Source organism: Glycine max, chromosome 1, assembly GCF_000004515.6.
Source record: "Glycine max cultivar Williams 82 chromosome 1, Glycine_max_v4.0, whole genome shotgun sequence".
NCBI lineage: Eukaryota > Viridiplantae > Streptophyta > Magnoliopsida > Fabales > Fabaceae > Glycine > Glycine max.
Genome location: NC_016088.4, coordinates 51,169,266 through 51,188,465, shown reverse-complemented (window position 1 = coordinate 51,188,465; position 19,200 = coordinate 51,169,266). Strand labels below are relative to the sequence as shown.

The 19,200-nt window shown below is 32.4% G+C and overlaps 2 protein-coding genes across 2 annotated transcripts; one reads left to right on the top strand and one right to left on the bottom strand.

Annotated features, from left to right (window-relative positions):
• Positions 1 to 158: 158 nt before the first annotated feature.
• On the bottom strand, positions 159 to 2,835 carry LOC100807641 (NEP1-interacting protein 1). Its single transcript, XM_003517108.5, has 6 exons — positions 2,452 to 2,835; positions 2,154 to 2,298; positions 1,543 to 1,721; positions 1,088 to 1,171; positions 599 to 766; positions 159 to 482 (listed from the first exon to the last, which is right to left on the bottom strand). Exons 2-6 carry the CDS (start codon positions 2,296 to 2,298, stop codon positions 360 to 362), a joined length of 699 nt encoding a protein of 232 aa, XP_003517156.2. The 5' UTR covers positions 2,452 to 2,835; the 3' UTR covers positions 159 to 359.
• Positions 2,836 to 11,067: 8,232 nt separating this feature from the next.
• LOC100499625 (aconitate hydratase 1) lies at positions 11,068 to 18,757 on the top strand. The gene is made up of 20 exons (XM_003517107.5): positions 11,068 to 11,233; positions 11,353 to 11,460; positions 11,743 to 11,903; positions 12,012 to 12,104; positions 12,209 to 12,394; positions 12,575 to 12,736; positions 12,949 to 13,093; positions 13,198 to 13,340; positions 13,408 to 13,464; positions 13,538 to 13,617; positions 14,139 to 14,214; positions 14,760 to 14,945; positions 15,420 to 15,487; positions 15,593 to 15,711; positions 15,807 to 15,928; positions 16,016 to 16,114; positions 17,028 to 17,507; positions 17,927 to 18,025; positions 18,119 to 18,361; positions 18,476 to 18,757. Exons 1-20 carry the CDS (start codon positions 11,230 to 11,232, stop codon positions 18,548 to 18,550), a joined length of 2,706 nt encoding a protein of 901 aa, XP_003517155.1. The 5' UTR covers positions 11,068 to 11,229; the 3' UTR covers positions 18,551 to 18,757.
• The last annotated feature ends 443 nt before the right edge of the window (positions 18,758 to 19,200 follow it).

Below are 19,200 nucleotides of genomic sequence, written 5' to 3'. Positions count from 1 at the left end.
TTACTCTCTAAACTAAGTTTGAAACACCCCAAACGAAAGCCAAACATATAGTTGGCAAGAATGAAATCACTAGTTGTATCACCGTCTCTTATTCTTTATTCCAAAAAATAAAATAATTTAAAAATAGAGCAGAAAAAGAGTGGAGACGGGCTAGAAAATGGGTCAATCACTCTCATCCATATACAACAAGTGGAAACTGGTTTATCCCAAAATTTTCTTTACACTAATTTAGTACAATGATGGTACCACTCAAACTGCAATGGCTCCCACTAGATGTAAGTCCTAGAATTAAATAAGCTTATAAACAAAAACAAAAAAAAAAGGGACATTTTTAGCGGTCTGTACTAGCATATACAAAATTACAGATCCCTTCTGCATAATGGGCAAGAACCATGTCTGAAGAGCCACTTATCTATGCAAGGTAGGTGAAACATGTGATGGCAATGAGGCAAGCTTCTTACTGTCTCTCCAAGCATAAAGTCCTATATATTGCACAAATGCAGAAATGTTCATATATCACAATACACAATCTTAGAAAACATTTAGTTCAAGGTATAGACATCTAGTGGTATTGACGATGTAAAGTGTAAAAACTAACCTGCAGGCAAACTGAACAAGAAACTCTATCACCAGATGCATCAACATTGTTATCAGTTGTAATTTTGATTTTGGGGATTTTGTCAACCAAATCTCCAGACAAACCTTTGGAACCACCGGTGTCAAAGATGTTTTGAACCTCATCAAAGCTGGTTTCAACAGCACCCATCTGATAAGCAAGAGCAGAGTTGTCAGCAAGAAGAGGAAGTTCATAAGCAAATCTCAAGACACATCACAGCAAAAGTGCATGTTTGGATTAAAGTTTGCAAACTTGAGTTTGAATGAATTTCATTTTTCAAATTGAGTTTACAAAAGCAACCTTGATATTGCTTTCAATTGAAACTTGGTTTCACAAGCCAAATGTAAGTATGATAATGTACTTTTAAGGGAAACTAAACATATCACCAAACTGAGTTTCCTGGGCACGCATAAGCTGGAAGAGATCAGACGGTAAACCAAATATAGCCTAACTTTGTGCAAAGCAAATTACCTGACTTTGAACAGCACTAAACATGGCCGGACCAATCCTCTCACGCACAAGTCTCCCACTCAGTAAGCTGACAATAACATCAATCTGCACAACTCAAAAAGATCAGGTTACACAACATGCAATTCTAAATGATAAAGAAAACTAAGGAGTCAGGAGGCTACAACACAATAAGTTTACAAACCAACAATACATTCCATTGTAATCATATAGCTACATCATGAGCATAATACCCAACAGATGTTCCCAATTTGACAAGAGTCAAAACTTACATGGCATTCTTTAAATGTTTTTCGGTCTTGTTCTTCAATCAGAATTGGAATTCCATCTAGCTAACCCCAATAGTAAAGGTTTGCATCCAAGGATTATGCAAAATACTACGGTAAAACTCCAATTCTAATTGAACAACAGCATCAAAAGCACCTAGAGAACTGCATTCTGAAAGGTGAGTAACTCACCAAGTATAAGACACAACCAATCCCAGATTCATCAGATTGCCAGAGAACAAGAGAGGATTCAAACACTTCAATGGAGAAAACGGCTCCTGATATGGCACCAACAGCAGCCCCTCGAATGAAGCCACTCTCAGTTTCTTGTCCTATCAAAGCTCCAGTCAAAGCCCCCAACAAAGTGCCAACTGCAGCAGACAAAAACAACACATTAGAACTCATTGTCCTTAAAAAAAGCACACACCACACTTTAATGTTTAAAACACTAGGTAATAGAAGAAAAGCATTAACCAAACTTCGGTCGTTTTTTAATATGAAAATAATCAAATAAGACAACCTAAGCAAAACAATCCAACGAACAAATAGCAGACCCCCACCCCAAGTTTCAAGTTTCACTTTTTATTTATTTATAAAAAAACACATTTTCTGTCTTAATCGAAAGCACACAACATCGTACAACACCAGACAATGACAACAATATACACACACACAAATAAAGGAACGATTAAAAAAAAAAGGCCAAACCCATGATACGAGGTAAACAGAAGCAGATCAAGCGTTGGAGCGAAAATGCAACGAATGAAAATGAAAAATTAATAAAAGGGAAAGATGAATTAAACCTAATGCGAAGCAGAAGGTCAAGATCGCGGAGAAGATGTTCCCAATGACTGCAGAAACGGCGAGGGTACCAAGCTGTTTAATCCTCTCAACGAGATTCACGAACGAAGAAGAACGCAAAGGGCACGGATTCGGCGCAAAATCCATCTGGGTGTCGCAGAAATTGCACGAATTGAGAACCCACAAAGAAAGGAAATAAGCAAAAGGGTATGGTGTGTGATGTCACAAGATTTGGGTTTAAGAAAGAGTTATTAATATATGTTAACAACAATAATAATAAACAAGAGAAAATATCTATACCTATATCAACAAGAATAAAAAACGCGCTCTTGTGCAATGCTTAGTCCATAAGCATTAGGAGGAGGAGATTGAAAGGAAGCTACAATCAACCAACTCGCATTTAAAGCTTCTGTGCCTTAACGCGACCCCTTCTCTCTCTCTTTCTCTGGCTAATTTTTTTTTTCTAGAAAACATATTGGGTTTAATTTTAATCTAAAATAATAATTTAAAATTAAAAAAAAAAAATCACTTTCAATTGACACGGGACGCTGACAAAAGAAAATGGCCAAGAAGGGTTCTTTTGACGATCTCAGGCGTCCCAAAGCCAAACCAACCACGAAGGAAGGGTCACGAGAATTTAGTTAGTTTTTTTTTTTTTTCTTTCTAAAGTTTTGATTTTTGCATCACTCATTTTTATTTTTGGTCAGAGCGTGCTTTCAAGCTTGGGGTTGGAGGCTTTCATTGGCCACTATTTTCTCTGCAAGTGGTATGACCTATGAAGCACCAACACCGACACAACAGACACGAATACGTGGATATTTGATGTCTAAAATATAAACATAATACAGATGTCGTATTGGTGTCGCACAAAGGGGCTGGAGTGTCCGTGCTTTATGAGGTAGGATCACACCACACTAATTATTTTTCACTTTTTTTTTAAGAATAATATCCACAAACGCCTTATTATTATAGACATCTTTTCAACCATTTTCATTTTTTTTATCTCCTTTTATATATCATAACTTTTTTTAAAGTTTTTCTATAATTTTAAGATAAATATTTTTTTTTTAATTTCTTAACCAATAATAAGAATACTCATTAAGTAGACTTATATCATAATGTGTGTTGATGTAACCTTTTTCTTTTTTTAATAACCGTGCTTATTTGTTTATTTATTTGGTCCCTCTTGATGAAAAAATATCTGCATTCCATGGGTCAAGTAGGTGGGTAGCAGGAGACTTTGCTAGGAATGGGCCATGGGATACATTCCCAATCCACTCACTTGAAGTTATCGATAGCTAACAAGTGAGATCCATTGTCTCTATAATAATTAATGAATTAATTAATATATTCAAGATTATAAAGTTAATTTCATTAATATTTCTTATACTTTATTTATATTTTCGATTTTTAATTCTTAGGACTAACATAGTTAAAAATTTAAGATAATAATATGTTGTCTAAAATTATTAGAATACAATAGAGATATCTCATTTTGACACATTTTTTATTGGATATTTTTACCTTTGTTTTTTATTAAGTAGTTGCCATATAATTAATTGCTCACTGTGACGTTTTATTTAACTTATCTTCTTTCTCTTTCTTCCTCTTTTGAAAAATAGTTTTGCGGTACGAAAAGATAATTAAGTAATATATAAAAATAGACTGCTACATCTTCAAACACATTGGAACATTATATCATGCCTTTAGCTACTCATGACATGCAGATATCGAACATTAATTCCAATTCTTATTCATGCACATCATGGCAAAAAGCCAAAAATGCTTTACTTTTATATACAAAGTGAACCAGCCAATAGATATAATTTATTATCTTCACATACCAACCAATAAATTATATAAAATTTGTAAAATTTCTGGAAGGGCCATGACCCTCTCACAGTAAGCTATGTTCCGCCACCCACTTTTATATTGATAAATTTGGTCTTCAAATTTTACAAATATATAAGTTTAGTTTTTTGTCCAATGATTCATTTTGTTTTTTTAAATATATTTAAGAGAGATTAAAATTTACATGTTTTTTTTAAGGATCGAAGACAAAATTGGTCAATATAAAAATCTAATAACCTTGATCAGGTTTGACCAAAAAAGTCTAAAGACAAAAATATATTTTTCCTCTTTTTTTCAATAATGACTAATGTACTACATGTGCAATATATTTTTAGATCATTGTTAACGATTGTTTAATTTGTTTAAGAAGTTCTGATGATTAATTGTCGTTGTTTCTACCCGAATATTACATAATACAGACACATCGTGCATCACAAATAAAAATTCCACGACTAATTACTATGTAGAGCTATAGCCAATCTGACATGAGCTAAGTCCCTCATGAGTACGTGTTACCAGATTGAAGATATATCTGTAGTAGTCTTTTCTTATGATACGTATGCAATAGTCTTAACAACCTAATAGACCGAATCCCTGAACCAAATTTCAAGTAACTATTGGATTCAATTCCTTGGAATAAAACTTAGCTTATATGATTTTTAATGAGTCAAACAACATTTGTAAACGTATATGCTAACAAATGCAGGGACACAATGTCCTGATCCTCTGTTAAAATTTATTTATATCTCTTTCTTACATATTGTCATCCTGATAAATGATAAGACTTATTATTATTATCATTATTGTTGTCTATTTTTAAATTAGGACATGTTTATTTAATCGTTTAAAAAGTTTTTTTGAGTGTTAAATATATTTTTAGAAAATTAATTTAATTTTATAATATGTTTATTTATTTTTAAAAGTATATTTATATATTAAAATTTTGCCCCAAAACACAATTTTATATAAATAAGACTTCAGTTATTTTTAAAGTTTAACTAAACTTAAATTTACAAATTTTAATCCAAATTTACACTTATTCGCCTTGATTTCACTGTTTCAGAAAAAAATATTGCTTGCTAATGGTAAAGTGGTAATCTACTTTTCCTAGCGTGTACAACTTAGACTTGCATGTGTTAAAAATGATTTCTATTTTTAAATTTTCCTTTAACTATAAAAATGATACACTATCTTTATTTTATTTATGATTTGTGTAAAAGAATAATAAAAATAGTTTTTTTTCTGATTTTTTATATTTTATATTCAAATATTTGAAAATAAAAAAAAATAGTGTAACAACCCCATAATTAAATAAATGAAAAAAAATGAGTACTTATTGTCCTTACCAGTTGTCAATGCAACCGCCACACATAAAAAACAAATAAATAAAGTACAAATTATATAAGTAAAAAGTACATGTAAAACTGATGTTGAAAAAGTTTGATTTATAATATAATATTAAAATAATAAATTCATTGTCTTTTTCATTTATATACTAGGCTGTACCTTCATATCATTAGCAACACACCCGAGTAAAACATTACTTCTTGTCTTAAATTTAGAAGAAAAAGAGAGAGAGAGAGAGAAGATTTCAGCAACATTAATTTCACTGATTAAAACAAGGTCAGTTTTTCTAACGCATGCACTTAATTCCTTGGGAGAATCCATCTCCAATTTGCCAAATATCATGTCATTTATGCTTGTTGGTTAAGGCATTAAAGTCTATAACAACTACACCCAATGTTAGATGCGAAGGTTTTCTATATGCTAATGCGTTATTTTAATATTTTCCCAAACGAACACGAGTAGAATAATTGGAAGTTGCTACGTCAATTTCTACATATTGCCTATTCCCGTAAACTTAGGTTGTACTCTCTGGAGTGACCAATTTCTAAATTCTGACAATAATGTATGGATGAGGTTGAATGCACAAATTAAAGCAATAAATACGTTGATTAAGTTCGGGATGCTCCCGGAAGAACATCAATTAGAAGTAAAATATACTATAAAATTTATTTTCTCATGCTAATTGGCCATGCATGCATATATATATATATATATATATATATATATATATATATATATATATATATATATATATATATATATATATATATATATATATAGGAGTCATGAAGTTACTCCAAAAATATTTTTAAAAAATTATTTTTTATCCTAACAATTGATATTTTTTGAAATCTAATAATTAAAACTAATGATTTATTATAATTATTAGATTTTAAAAAATAAATAATGAATATGAGAAGTAATTCTTCAAAGTTATATATTTTTAGACCGCTAGTGTCATCAAATCTAATGTTAATTTGTCTATGGTGCAATCCTTTTCTTTCCAATGCACACTGACCTTCAAACTCAGATATTAGATTCTATAGCGCATTAGGTAAACTAAGAGAGCTTCAAGAACAATTACCCAGCTGCAAATTAAAGAGTATATTTTTTTTTTACCATTTCAACTTTCTCAAGTGTTCTTATAAAGTTTGGACACCCCTACAATATATGATTAAATGATAGTAAAGTAAAACACCTCTGTACTGTCATAAAATTTTTCCTCACATCAATTCGGTGGTAAAATCTGCTTGATCAACTAGGTCCTCACATCAATCATTATTTTCCTATCCTTCTTTAAAATACCAAAGAAGGTTTGGAAGACTCTAGTGAGCATTCAACGAAGACTCCTGTGGGATGTATATGAAGAAAATAACAAAGTTGCATGGGTAAGTTGGAAAGGCATGTCAAAAAAAAGGAGAATGGTGGCTTGGGTGTGAAGGACTTGCAACTTTTTAATAAATCATTGCTTGGCAAGTGGTGGTGGAATATTTTTCATCATGAGCATGGTTTGTGGAGTGAAGTGTTGAAAGCAAAATATAATGGTCACCCTGGAATCTTGGACAATAATGAGCATCCATGGCAATCAATATGGTGGAAAGACGTTAAGAAAACTTGCGGAGGATTGAGTGATAACAAATAGTTTGATGAGGATGTGACTTGGAAGGTGGGTAATGGTGAAAAAAAAGTAAATTTTGGAAATATCCTTGTTAGATGGACAAACTCTAGAAAATTGTTTCCCTAGGCAATTCTCGGTTTAAGAACAAAAGGAAAGTCTTATTAGTGAGATGGGCTCATTGAGGGGAAATACTTGGAGTTGAGACCTCACACGGAAGCAATAATAACTCTTTGAGTGGTAGAGGGAAAATCAAGCTAACTTTTTTTAAGTATTTCTTCTGTGCAAGGGTCTCAAATCTTGGAGGATTCATGGTGGTGGCAATTGGAAAATTTAGGAATATACACAACAAAATCCACTTATGCGTACCTGGTGGACTCGATGGAGGAATCACAAGTTTCACCTTTGTTTAAGGTACCGTGGAAGATAAAAGTACCCAACAACAAGGTGAATTTCTTGGTTTCGCGAGCTTTTAGGAACCGTCTACCAACTTTGGACAAACTTTGTTCAAGGAATATCATAGACAACACAAATACTCTTTGTTATTTCTGTCAGTCATATATCTATTGAAGGGGTAACACATTTGTTCTTTAATTGTCATTTTGCATAAAAAATATGATCTCATTGTCATGAATGGATTGGTGGAAAAATACATATTGCCTCACATGGTAGTATCAATGGTCTCTTTTGGCAATTTCATGGTTTGGCTACATCTATGGTTGATGATGATATTTTGAGGATCATTTGGTATTCAATACTTTTTTGTATTTGGAAAGCGAGAAACAACGTCATGTTTGAGAATGTTAATCTTGAATTGAAAAATATTTTAGACGATATTAAGTTCACTTCATGGAGTTGGTTGAAGTCTAAAGTTCTAGGTTTTTCGGCAAGTTTCATCTCGTGGCAATCAAACACGAAGCCTTGGTTTGTCTCATAATTAACCTAGCATACTCGTTATGGCCTGGAAGCTAAGCATTTAATATGAATAGTCTTTTGCTGGTCAAGGGAGGTTTTTCGTTGGTCAAGGCATATTGTGTTTTAATGAGATATAATGGAAAAAACACAGTTTGCTCTACATACATATAAGTGTAAAATCTGCTCTCATTGTGTGCTGGAAGTGTAGTTATTGTTAGCTTTAGTTTATAAATTCAATGGCTAATGCTATGATGTAATGAATAGAAATAGATCACTTATGTTTTGTTGATAGCCTTGCACTGATTTTGAGATATTTTTGGACATTCCATTAAATATTGAATAACAACTGGTTTTGGTATAGTAGATTTCCAATCGAATTGAACTTTGTTCCACCGATTCCTTGTAACTAGGTACTTCCGGTACCTTTTGTCAATTAATATATGAGCTGATTTTTTTTTTTATAAAAAAAATTGTCATAAAATTGTAATTAAATTATTTTCTGAAAATTTTGCACAAAATTATGTTGATAACTTTACATATAGTCAATAACTTATCATGATAAAATATAATTTGATGCGAATGTAATTAATTTTTATATTATCAGAATAGTATATAAACTTTTTCTAAGCAATATGCACAAAAATATTGGTACTTTTTGTATTGAATAACGTATGCATTTCTTTTATAAGGATAACGTTTGCAAATGCATAGGGTAAAACTGTCTGCACTCCCATATTATTTCCTGTATTTTTCATTGTATTCTCAAAATCTCATTCCAGAATATAATTTGCTTTATAGAATGAATTTTTTAAAATATAATAGGAAGTGCAAGAAGCAACAGCCTAATGCATATCTGTTAACAATCCATTTCAGGCCCAATAATGTGGCAAAAAGAAGAAAAAAAACAATCATGTTTCGTAAGAAAGAAAAGGTGAAATTCACAACAATGTGCCTATTTCAAGAACAGGTGGGTTTGAATACTTGTTAAATTTAGTTTGGTCATTAATTCGGTTGAGGTAGGAGGTTAGTATATGAGTGATTCAACATAGATAAGTAATTAATTTAATTTGACCAGATGTATATTAAAAATTCATAATTATATATGTATCCATTATATATAAGTATGTAACTAACATTATTTTAGTAAAAAAAATTCATTCATACTCTAAAATTCAAAATAACAATTGACAATAATGAGACATTAAAATGACATCGGATAGGTGGTCAATTTTTTTTATTTTTTTTTTTGTAAAATTGGCTTGATTGGACTTATCCAATTGGGATTCGATATCTAACCGGTTGAGTTTGACCAAGACATCTTCGATTAATTGTGTAACTGATCTAATAGTAAAACTGATCCGGTTAGGCCACCAGATCCCGGTTGTACCGGTTCGACTGACCAAACCAAATCATATTTCACAATTATGAATTTGATAGACCAGTTTATTATGGTATACCGAGTGACACTATAGACCAATTAAATATGTTTTTGTGAATTGGTTTAATTTAAGTTTGAGATGAAATGAAATTTAATCTGATTATATTTAATTAATTTGGTTTTAATTTTTCAGATAATTTATTTAAATCAATTCGATTAAATTAAAAAATATTATTATATTTTTTTATCCTTTTATCTACACAGTTTGTCTTCTTTTTTATATAAAAATGTATTTTAAAATTTTAATTGTAATTTTACAAACTAAATTATTTTTAATATTCAATCATTTCAAACAATAATTAAAGATTTTAATTTATATACACCATCATTGTAAAACATTTTTACAAGATATCTAATAAGAATTATCACTTTATATTAATGAATGAGAATATGAGATGATATGGTAAAATAATCAACTCCTATTAAATGTATATGTAAGAAATTTTACAGTAATAATTCATATAAATTAAATTCAAATTTAAATAAATTATAAAGATTGATATTGGTTTTATTCATATATAACTTTTATTTTAATTATAACTTTTTTTATAGCCAATTTTAATTATAACTTTACATGTCTCATTCGTCTCTTTGCCCAAAATATGAATTAGTACTGAACATTATAACAGAAATGATGAAAGTATGTCTCATTCGTCTGCTTATCTAAAATATGATAAATACTGAACTTTATAGGGGAAATGACGAAATTATAAGACTCAAATACTAAAATCTTTCGTAAAAAAAATAGTAAAATCTAAAACTAAAAAAAAATGATTGGGTGATTATGAGATAAATTAGAGAACTAATTAATTATAAATAATTTGGTTTGAATTTAAAGTGAAATGAAATAATTAACTAAGGGTGTCTATCTCTTTGGATGGTTGCAAGTTTTTAATTTTTGATTTTTAAATGTAATTTCTGAAATAAAATAAGTTTCATAAAAATAGAGTTGGATTAATTTTTAACTTAATTTTAAAATATTTTATATTTATTTTTAAAATTAAGAATAAATTATTTATGAATTTAGTTTTAAATTTAAAAATGAACATTTCATGTGTTTGAGGATGATCATTTTTGCTGTTACTAAGATCATAGTTAGCATTGTCACTCAAATCATCAATGTCATTATCCTTGTCATCACTTTTAGAATTATTAACATTATTACTCCAACAATCACCAACATCACTAATAAACATAATCGTTTTTATTATCATCACCAATATTTATACTTTTGTTATTGTCGTCATTATCTAAAAAATATATCCTTAAATTAATTTTAATATGATGATTTTTTTTTTAAATTCAACTAATTATAGAAAGAAAAATACAACTAAATTTTAAAAACTAATACTATTTATTTTGAAAGATAAATCATCAAAAAAGAAATTTAAACTAAATTTCAATACGATAATTAGTATACACAATAAATTCTAAATGATTAATATTACAAAAAAAATCTTAGATCACGCAAATACAAAATTTAGTGCTAAATTGCTAATAAAAAGTGAAAAATATTAGTAGTATGCAAACTCCAACTCTCCAAGGATGGCGTGCGAGATTTTTCCTTCTCTTTATCTTGTAGGGTGGTAATAGCTACAACAAAGAATAAGGCAGAGATATTCGCGAAAATAAAGAAAACAAAAAGGAATGAGGTAAAGATGTCTTCTAGAAAGGTTATTTGAGGATATACACTGAATCATGTGATGTGATTACGATAGCACATGATCAAAAGGATATTTCAGAATTCAGACTGTTAACAAAAATAAAGAAAAGGATATTTGAGACGACCACACCAAAATGGAGACAATTAAATAATACGACACAACTCGCAGCAACATTTCCACCTACTCTTCTCTCTCTCTTTCTCTCTTCTTCTGCACCATCGATCCATCTCATCGTTCTCTTAGCTACCATGGGTAACACAACACGATCCTGTTTCATTCTCTCTTCTTTTTGTGAATCAAACGCGATTTGGTTTTCTGTTTTTTTTTAGTTTTTGGATTTGGTTTTTGAAATGTTTGTTTTGTTGCTGCAGCGACTGAGAACCCTTTCAATAGCATTTTGAGGACGCTCGAGAAGCCCGGCGGCGCTGGCGAGTTTGGAAAGTACTTTAGCTTGCCCGCTCTCAACGATCCTAGAATCGGTGAGTCACTGGTTTTCATTTTCTGACTAGAGAAAATGTTGAAGGAAGCACTGTTCAATATTGTTTTATTTGTGTGTCTGTGTGTGTTATTAATTGGTGTTAATTGAATGCTTCTATTTTTCAATTGCATTTTTCTATGATGCTACTGCTTGTGTCTGGTGAGATCTGTTGCTGGTTTTTGGGGGAATGTAATGTAGCGATTTCGGTGATGATTTGATGAGTTAAATTTGAATCTGGAGAAGTTGAGAATTGATGGTGACATTCGTGTGTTTGTCACGACAGATAGACTTCCTTACTCTGTGAGGATACTTTTGGAATCTGCAATCCGTAACTGTGATGAGTTTCAAGTTAAGAGTAACGACATTGAAAAAATTATTGATTGGGAGAATACCTCTCCCAAGCTGGTGGAGATTCCATTCAAGCCAGCTAGAGTGCTTCTGCAGGTGAGTAACATGATGATGTTGATGCTGAGTGGTATTGCTTTTGTGAAATTCTTTGAGTGTTAGCTGTATTTGTGGTGTTAACTGAGGCTTTTTGCATGTTGATATCAGGACTTTACTGGGGTGCCTGCTGTGGTTGATCTTGCTTGCATGCGAGATGCAATGAACAAACTTGGTGGTGATTCTAATAAAATTAACCCCTTGGTAAGCTCCATTCTTGTGAACATTAATGAATTTGGATAACATTAAGTTTTTTATTTTTTTATACATTGGGTATGTATGATGATTTTAAAATTGGTTTCCTTCAGGTACCAGTTGATCTTGTCATTGATCACTCTGTTCAAGTTGATGTGGCAAGATCAGAAAATGCTGTCCAGGCAAATATGGAACTTGAATTCCAAAGAAACAAGGAAAGATTTGGTTTCCTCAAATGGGGTTCTAATGCATTCAATAATATGCTTGTCGTTCCTCCTGGATCAGGGATAGTTCATCAGGTAATTGCGTCATTCCATGACCAGTGATACTGAAATGTGTATGCATGGATACATAATATTTTATCTGATTCTGTAATATTTAATTTCTGAATATTTTTAATTTTACATGCAAAGAAAAAAAAATCATCCCATGATTCCAGTTTGTCTTCTGAATCAAGTTTTGTGATTTTAATTTTGCAGGTTAATTTAGAATACCTTGGTAGAGTTGTGTTCAACACAAATGGTGTGCTTTATCCAGACAGCGTTGTCGGAACTGATTCACACACTACTATGATAGATGGCCTGGGTGTTGCTGGATGGGGAGTTGGTGGAATAGAAGCAGAAGCTGCAATGCTTGGCCAGGTAAAACTAACATGCTAATTTGTTAGAGTCCTGAGATACTTTTAAAATTAGAGAATAAAATTGATTTATTCACTGAGTATCTCTGAAAAATTCTAATTCTCTCTTTTGTTTTAACAGTATGCTTGTTGTTCGTAATAATGTATAGACCTGTGTGGTTTTGGCCAATGGAGAAGTTATTGTGAGAAATATTTATTTATCTCATATTTTTGCAGCCCATGAGCATGGTCCTACCGGGTGTTGTTGGGTTCAAATTATTAGGCAAACTACGAGATGGTGTCACAGCTACTGACTTGGTGTTGACTGTTACTCAAATGCTAAGAAAGCATGGGGTTGTTGGCAAGTTTGTAGAGTTTTATGGTAAATACTAATTTATGCAAATGATGCAATGATATCTTCTTCTTGTAGCTTCATCTGTCTAGCTGATTAATCTTTCCCTGGATAACTGCTTTTTACCAATGCAGGGGAAGGCATGAGTGAACTGTCTTTGGCAGATCGTGCCACTATAGCAAACATGTCTCCTGAGTATGGTGCAACCATGGGCTTCTTTCCTGTGGATCATGTCACTTTGCAATATTTGAGACTGACTGGCAGAAGTGATGAGACTGTAAGCAAACATCTGTGTCATGGTATTTTAGGGTGTCTACATGTGCTTACATGTGTCTTTCTTACAGGTTTCTATGATAGAATCCTATTTACGAGCAAATAAGATGTTTGTGGATTATAGCGAGGTATGCTATGCATGTATTGTTTTTGGATACTTATGGAAGGACCTGGTCTGACTGGGATTTTGCTTTTGTACAGCCCCAAGTGGAGAGAGTGTACTCATCCTATTTGGAACTCAATCTTGAGGATGTAGAGCCCTGTGTCTCAGGTCCAAAAAGGTAATGAGTTCTCATGCTTTCCACTTAAAAATAAGGGTAAACTTTTCCGCCATTCCTTATACTTGGCATTTACTACACATACCCTCCCTCTATTAAAAAAATTGTACATAGAACTTCCTTGCTTTAGAAAAATTAAAATATTACCATTAACTCCTAAATTCTACAAGATCTTACAGATTTGTTGAAAATGTCATTCCTACCCTTATTCAGTATGTATTCTGACAAAAGAGGGGGGGGGGGGGGGGGACACATTCATTTGGCTTGGCAGAATTGATGCTTAAATTTGACTACAAAATGTCTGTAAGCTACTCAGTTAACAAATATGAGATGTCTAACAACATTGTGGAGTGTTGTGTTTTTTTTTAATGAGTTATTTTATTTTTAAAATGAATACAGTGGAGTTTTGTGTAGGGTTTCAAAATGGAGGGTCTATGTAGTAAGCACAAATTAGAAGGGTGGAGGACATATTTTATTACATTTTCAGTTTTTTAATAGTGTAACCCTTGCTTAAATCTTTTCAGGCCTCACGACCGTGTCCCTTTGAGAGAAATGAAGGTAGACTGGCATGCCTGCCTCAACAATAAAGTTGGATTTAAGGTATGCATATTATTTTTAATGGCTAAATATATAGTAGCATAGCTTGTCTGTTCCATCACCTTACTGATTTATTTATATAAAAGAAGAAACTAAAAAAGCCCAGCAATTTAACTTTTGTGATTCTGAAGGTCGTAAAATAGTCAGAAAATAAAAATATGTATTATATATTTCATTGAAATATTTTATTTTTATAATGAGAGCTGCTTATTCAATTCATATGGCAATTAATACAAAATACTGAAAATAGTCATATATTTTACTTTTTATTTTTTAATTTAATAGCTATTTTGTGTGGAGTGTACACGTTTTGGCCCCTTACTCCATGGGTGTTAAAACCCCTTAGCACCTCAAGAATTCCCTTCACCTTTGACTACCTTGGGTGAAATTTGAATTTACATTCCTGCAGATCTGTGACCTGGAAGTCAAATTGTGCAATTGACTATTTATTCATGCTAGTGATATGCTTTTAGCATTTTGTGGTTTGTGCCATATTACAGCCTTGGTCGTTTTTGTGGTTCAAACTGTATAATTTTGCATTGTTACAGGGTTTTGCTGTATCAAAAGAATCTCAGAATAAGGTTGCAGAGTTCACATTCCAAGGGACACCAGCACATCTTAGGCATGGTGATGTTGTTATAGCTGCTATCACCAGTTGTACAAATACTTCAAATCCTAGCGTAATGCTTGGAGCTGCATTGGTTGCAAAGAAAGCATGTGAATTGGGATTGCAGGTTAGTAGATGGCTCTGCATTTTGTACCTTCATCATTATAACTTTATGATTTTACTCAATTATGATATGCTTGCACAAATTATATGCATAAGTCCAACAAGGTCTACAAAGTTTGCCCCTTGCTATGCTCCGGTGCCATAATTGGGCTATATGATAGTGTTGACAAACATGATCTGGTTTTACATTTGGTGTCTGATTGCATTTATATCTTTATAACATTGTTAAATGCAACAGGATTGCATTTATATATATAACATTATCCTCATACAGCTTTGTATTCTTGTTGCTTTCCCATTTCTGAATAATGTTGAAGTTACAGTAGCAATTGTTTTTAGGCTTCCTGTTGTTTTTACAGTCTAGTAGTTAGTTACATATTTGATAGAATACATGATAAGATTTACTTTTTTTCCTTTTCCCAGTGTTGTTTGTTGCTAATTGTTTGCAATTGTTTCACAATTTGATATTGAATATTAGGTGAAGCCATGGATTAAAACAAGTCTTGCCCCAGGTTCTGGTGTTGTAACTAAGTATTTGCAGAGGAGGTATTCTCTTTAGAATATAGTCAAGTGTATACATCTGTAACATGGTGCAATTCACATTTATGTTGCTAAATGTCTTGATTCCTGAATTGCTCCTGGCACTTTCAGTGGCTTGCAGAAGTATTTGAATGAGCTAGGGTTTAATATAGTTGGGTATGGATGCACCACATGCATTGGAAATTCAGGGGATATTAATGAAGCTGTTGCATCTGCGATTACCGAAAATGGTACATATCCTTTGGTAAATGGTATTTTGTTTTTTGTTAGTAATCACTTGTGAATCTATGAGGTTACCTAAGCATTGGTTTTTTGAATATTCCAGATATAGTAGCTGCAGCTGTATTGTCTGGAAATAGGAACTTTGAGGGCCGAGTTCACCCATTAACAAGAGCTAATTATCTTGCTTCTCCTCCTCTTGTTGTTGCCTATGCCCTTGCTGGCACAGTATGTGATTTGTAAATTGTTTTCAATTTTCTAGTATGCATTTCAAAAGTTGTTGTCACTTTCTAATTTGGACACTCTATTCTGTAGGTGGACATTGACTTTGACACTGAACCCATTGGGATAGGGAAGGATGGAACAGAGATCTTCTTCAAGGATATTTGGCCATCCAGTGAAGAAATAGCAAATGTAAGTGGCTCAATGTGTTTAAATATAACTTTTTCATCAACCTTGTATATTAAATTTGAGTGGTCACTCTTTTAGAGTGCGGACTTCTCTCATTCTAATGTCCCTTTTAACATGCTAAGTGACTTCCCCTACATCAAGCACCTCATTTTTATCCCCTCAAATGCTGTTATTTAAATTTAGTCAATATCAAATTTTCTAGCTGTTAATTCCAAAACTTTCCATATTTGTAAATTTAAAATTATTTATTTTAAAATTTGGCACATCGTATCAAATTAATAATTGATTCACACAATTTACTCTTCAATTCTGTAAGTCTTACCTCTTTCAAAACTTTTCTTATATAACAATAACAATTCCAAAAATCTTATATTTTACTTTAATCCTATATGTTGAGATTTTTCATGATTTATGTGGATATTATGCGTGATTTGGGTTTTAACTGGTTAGAATAAGGGATGGGATTCTCCTTGTACAGATTTCTTCTATGAATCATAGAGTTGAGAGGATCCCTCTCAAGCAATATTCATACAATTCTGAATTTCAATTCTATATAACAAAAAAAAACGTCTTATCTTAACAATGAGGACATTTCTTCTTATATTTTATTCCTTCTTAAGGCATGTAGTTTTATCATTATTTAGTAACAGTGATATTATTCTATAAATTTGTATTTATAATTTTTACCTAAATTTGAAAATACCTGTGCAATGCCCCAGAAAATTTAGTTTAAATAAAAATATGTTGTGTATAGATTGTTCATATTTGTCCAATTTTTAGGTTGTACAATCAAGTATGCTGTTTGCATTTATAATTTTTACCTAAATTTGAAAATACATGTGCATTGCCCCAGAAAGATTTTAGTTTAAATGAAAATATGTTGCATATAGATTGTTCATATTTGTCCAATTTTCAGGTTGTACAATCAAGTGTGCTGCCTGATATGTTTAGGGACACATATAATGCAATCACCCAAGGGAATCCCATGTGGAATAATTTATCTGTTCCAACGGGCACTCTTTATGCTTGGGACCCTACATCGACTTATATTCATGAGCCACCTTATTTTAGAGATATGAGCATGTCTCCCCCAGGCTCTCATGGAGTGAAGGATGCTTACTGTTTGCTCAACTTTGGAGACAGTATCACAACTGACCACATCTCTCCAGCTGGCAGCATACATAAGGACAGTCCTGCGGCCAGATACCTTATAGAACGTGGGGTTGATAGACGGGACTTCAACTCCTATGGAAGTCGCCGTGGTAATGATGAGGTGATGGCCCGAGGAACGTTTGCCAATATTCGCATTGTCAACAAATTTTTGAATGGAGAAGTTGGACCTAAAACTATTCATATTCCTTCTGGGGAGAAGTTGTCAGTCTTTGACGTTGCAGAGGTAATTTTTCTAAACTATGTAATATGTAGGTATATTAGTCAATGGTTTTTACTTTGCATCAGATATCCTTCACTTACTGTGCAACTGTGTTCTAATTGTTTTTCTGGTTGGAAAGATTCTTGATGTTGTGGCTGGAATGGATCTATAAAAATATGATCTTATATCTGATATTTCATTGTTCAACAGTGTATCGAATAGGCCAAAATGGAAAAATAGAGAAAGATAAAGTTTCAGTGACCTTGCACACAAATAATTTATGATTCCATATCTTTTTCATCCACCTGTGTTCCAAAGATTGGTAGTTGGTTTCTTGTTAATCTTGTGCATTGTGGTATTGTCTGAGGTAGATTGCTTAATGGTCCATCTGTAAATCAAATTTCTAACACTTCAACCTTCATTGGTTCCTTTTGGTATTGCAGAAATACAAGAGTGAAGGGCATGATATGATTATCTTGGCTGGTGCTGAGTATGGGAGTGGAAGCTCTCGTGATTGGGCTGCAAAGGGGCCAATGCTACTGGTACATTTTATAGGCCATTCTGCTCTGACCTATTTTATTTGTGTATATTTTGTTGGTTTGTGTAATTCTGGATCCTTTCATTATTGTTTCTAGGGCGTGAAAGCTGTCATAGCAAAAAGTTTTGAAAGGATTCACCGAAGTAATTTGGTGGGAATGGGTATCATTCCTTTGTGTTTTAAGCCCGGGGAGGATGCTGATTCTCTTGGATTAACTGGTCAAGAACGTTACACCATTGATCTACCAAGCAATGTGAATGAAATACGACCCGGTCAAGATGTCACAGTGGTGACAGACACCGGGAAATCATTTGTATCTACATTGAGATTTGATACTGAGGTAATATTTTATCTTTCATCTTTGTTGGTGTTGGTGGTAGTGATGGGTTTGTTTTGCCTTGCTCTTATAACTTGACATTCTCCTTTTACCTACTGATGTTTCTGTTCATTACAGGTTGAACTAGCTTACTTCAACCATGGAGGTATCTTACAATATGTCATCAGAAACTTGATCAATGCTAAACATTGAATCAGATATAAACCAAGTTTGTAGGTTGAATTGATAGCACCCACTGGCGCTGATTCTTAACTTTGGTCTTAATAATCTAGTATGGCTGCTACAAAGAAATCCATGCTATTCAGCAATTGTATTAATAAACCAAGGAACTAGATGGCTGCTACGAGGAAGAGTTATGACTGGCGTTTGTTGAAGAAATGTGATTTTCTTTTTCAAAAATTCTATTGGTCATTGAGGATGAAAAGTCCTTATTACTTCTTTTTTACTGGTTTTGCAGTTGAGTTTTTAGGAAACATTTACCTTCTATTTCTACCTCCCGATTCTTGAGAATTAAGAGAATCAGGAACATCTATTGAAATTATGAGCAATGTGCCGTAAATTTCTTAAGGTATAAAGAAATGAACGAAGGTTGGACATTTACCCTCTGTTTGTAAGGGTGGAAGGAAAATGCGGGAAGAGAGAAATATTTGAAATTTTAATTAAAGAGAAAATAAGAGGAAAAAAATGAAATTTATTTTTAAAATTTAAAAATTTCTCGTTTTGCATTTTCTTTAATGAAACAATGGTAAGTGCTCTTATTTTGAGTTTGAGACAGAGAATGGGAGGAAGAGTAAATACGGAATTTGGTCATCGAAAAAGTTACTCAATTTAGTCCTAAAAAA

Excerpts from the sequence above, each read along its gene's own strand:
- LOC100807641 (XM_003517108.5), bottom strand. The coding sequence starts at position 2,298 with ATGGATTTTGCGCCGAATCCGTGCCCTTTGCGTTCTTCTTCGTTCGTG. Across the intron at positions 1,722-2,153 it reads GACCTTCTGCTTCGCATTAG|TTGGCACTTTGTTGGGGGCT; the intron begins GTTTAATTCATC and ends TGTCTGCTGCAG. Across the intron at positions 767-1,087 it reads TTAGTGCTGTTCAAAGTCAG|ATGGGTGCTGTTGAAACCAG; the intron begins GTAATTTGCTTT and ends CTTGCTTATCAG.
- LOC100499625 (XM_003517107.5), top strand. Across the intron at positions 13,618-14,138 it reads TGTGTCTCAGGTCCAAAAAG|GCCTCACGACCGTGTCCCTT; the intron begins GTAATGAGTTCT and ends AAATCTTTTCAG. Across the intron at positions 14,215-14,759 it reads ACAATAAAGTTGGATTTAAG|GGTTTTGCTGTATCAAAAGA; the intron begins GTATGCATATTA and ends GCATTGTTACAG.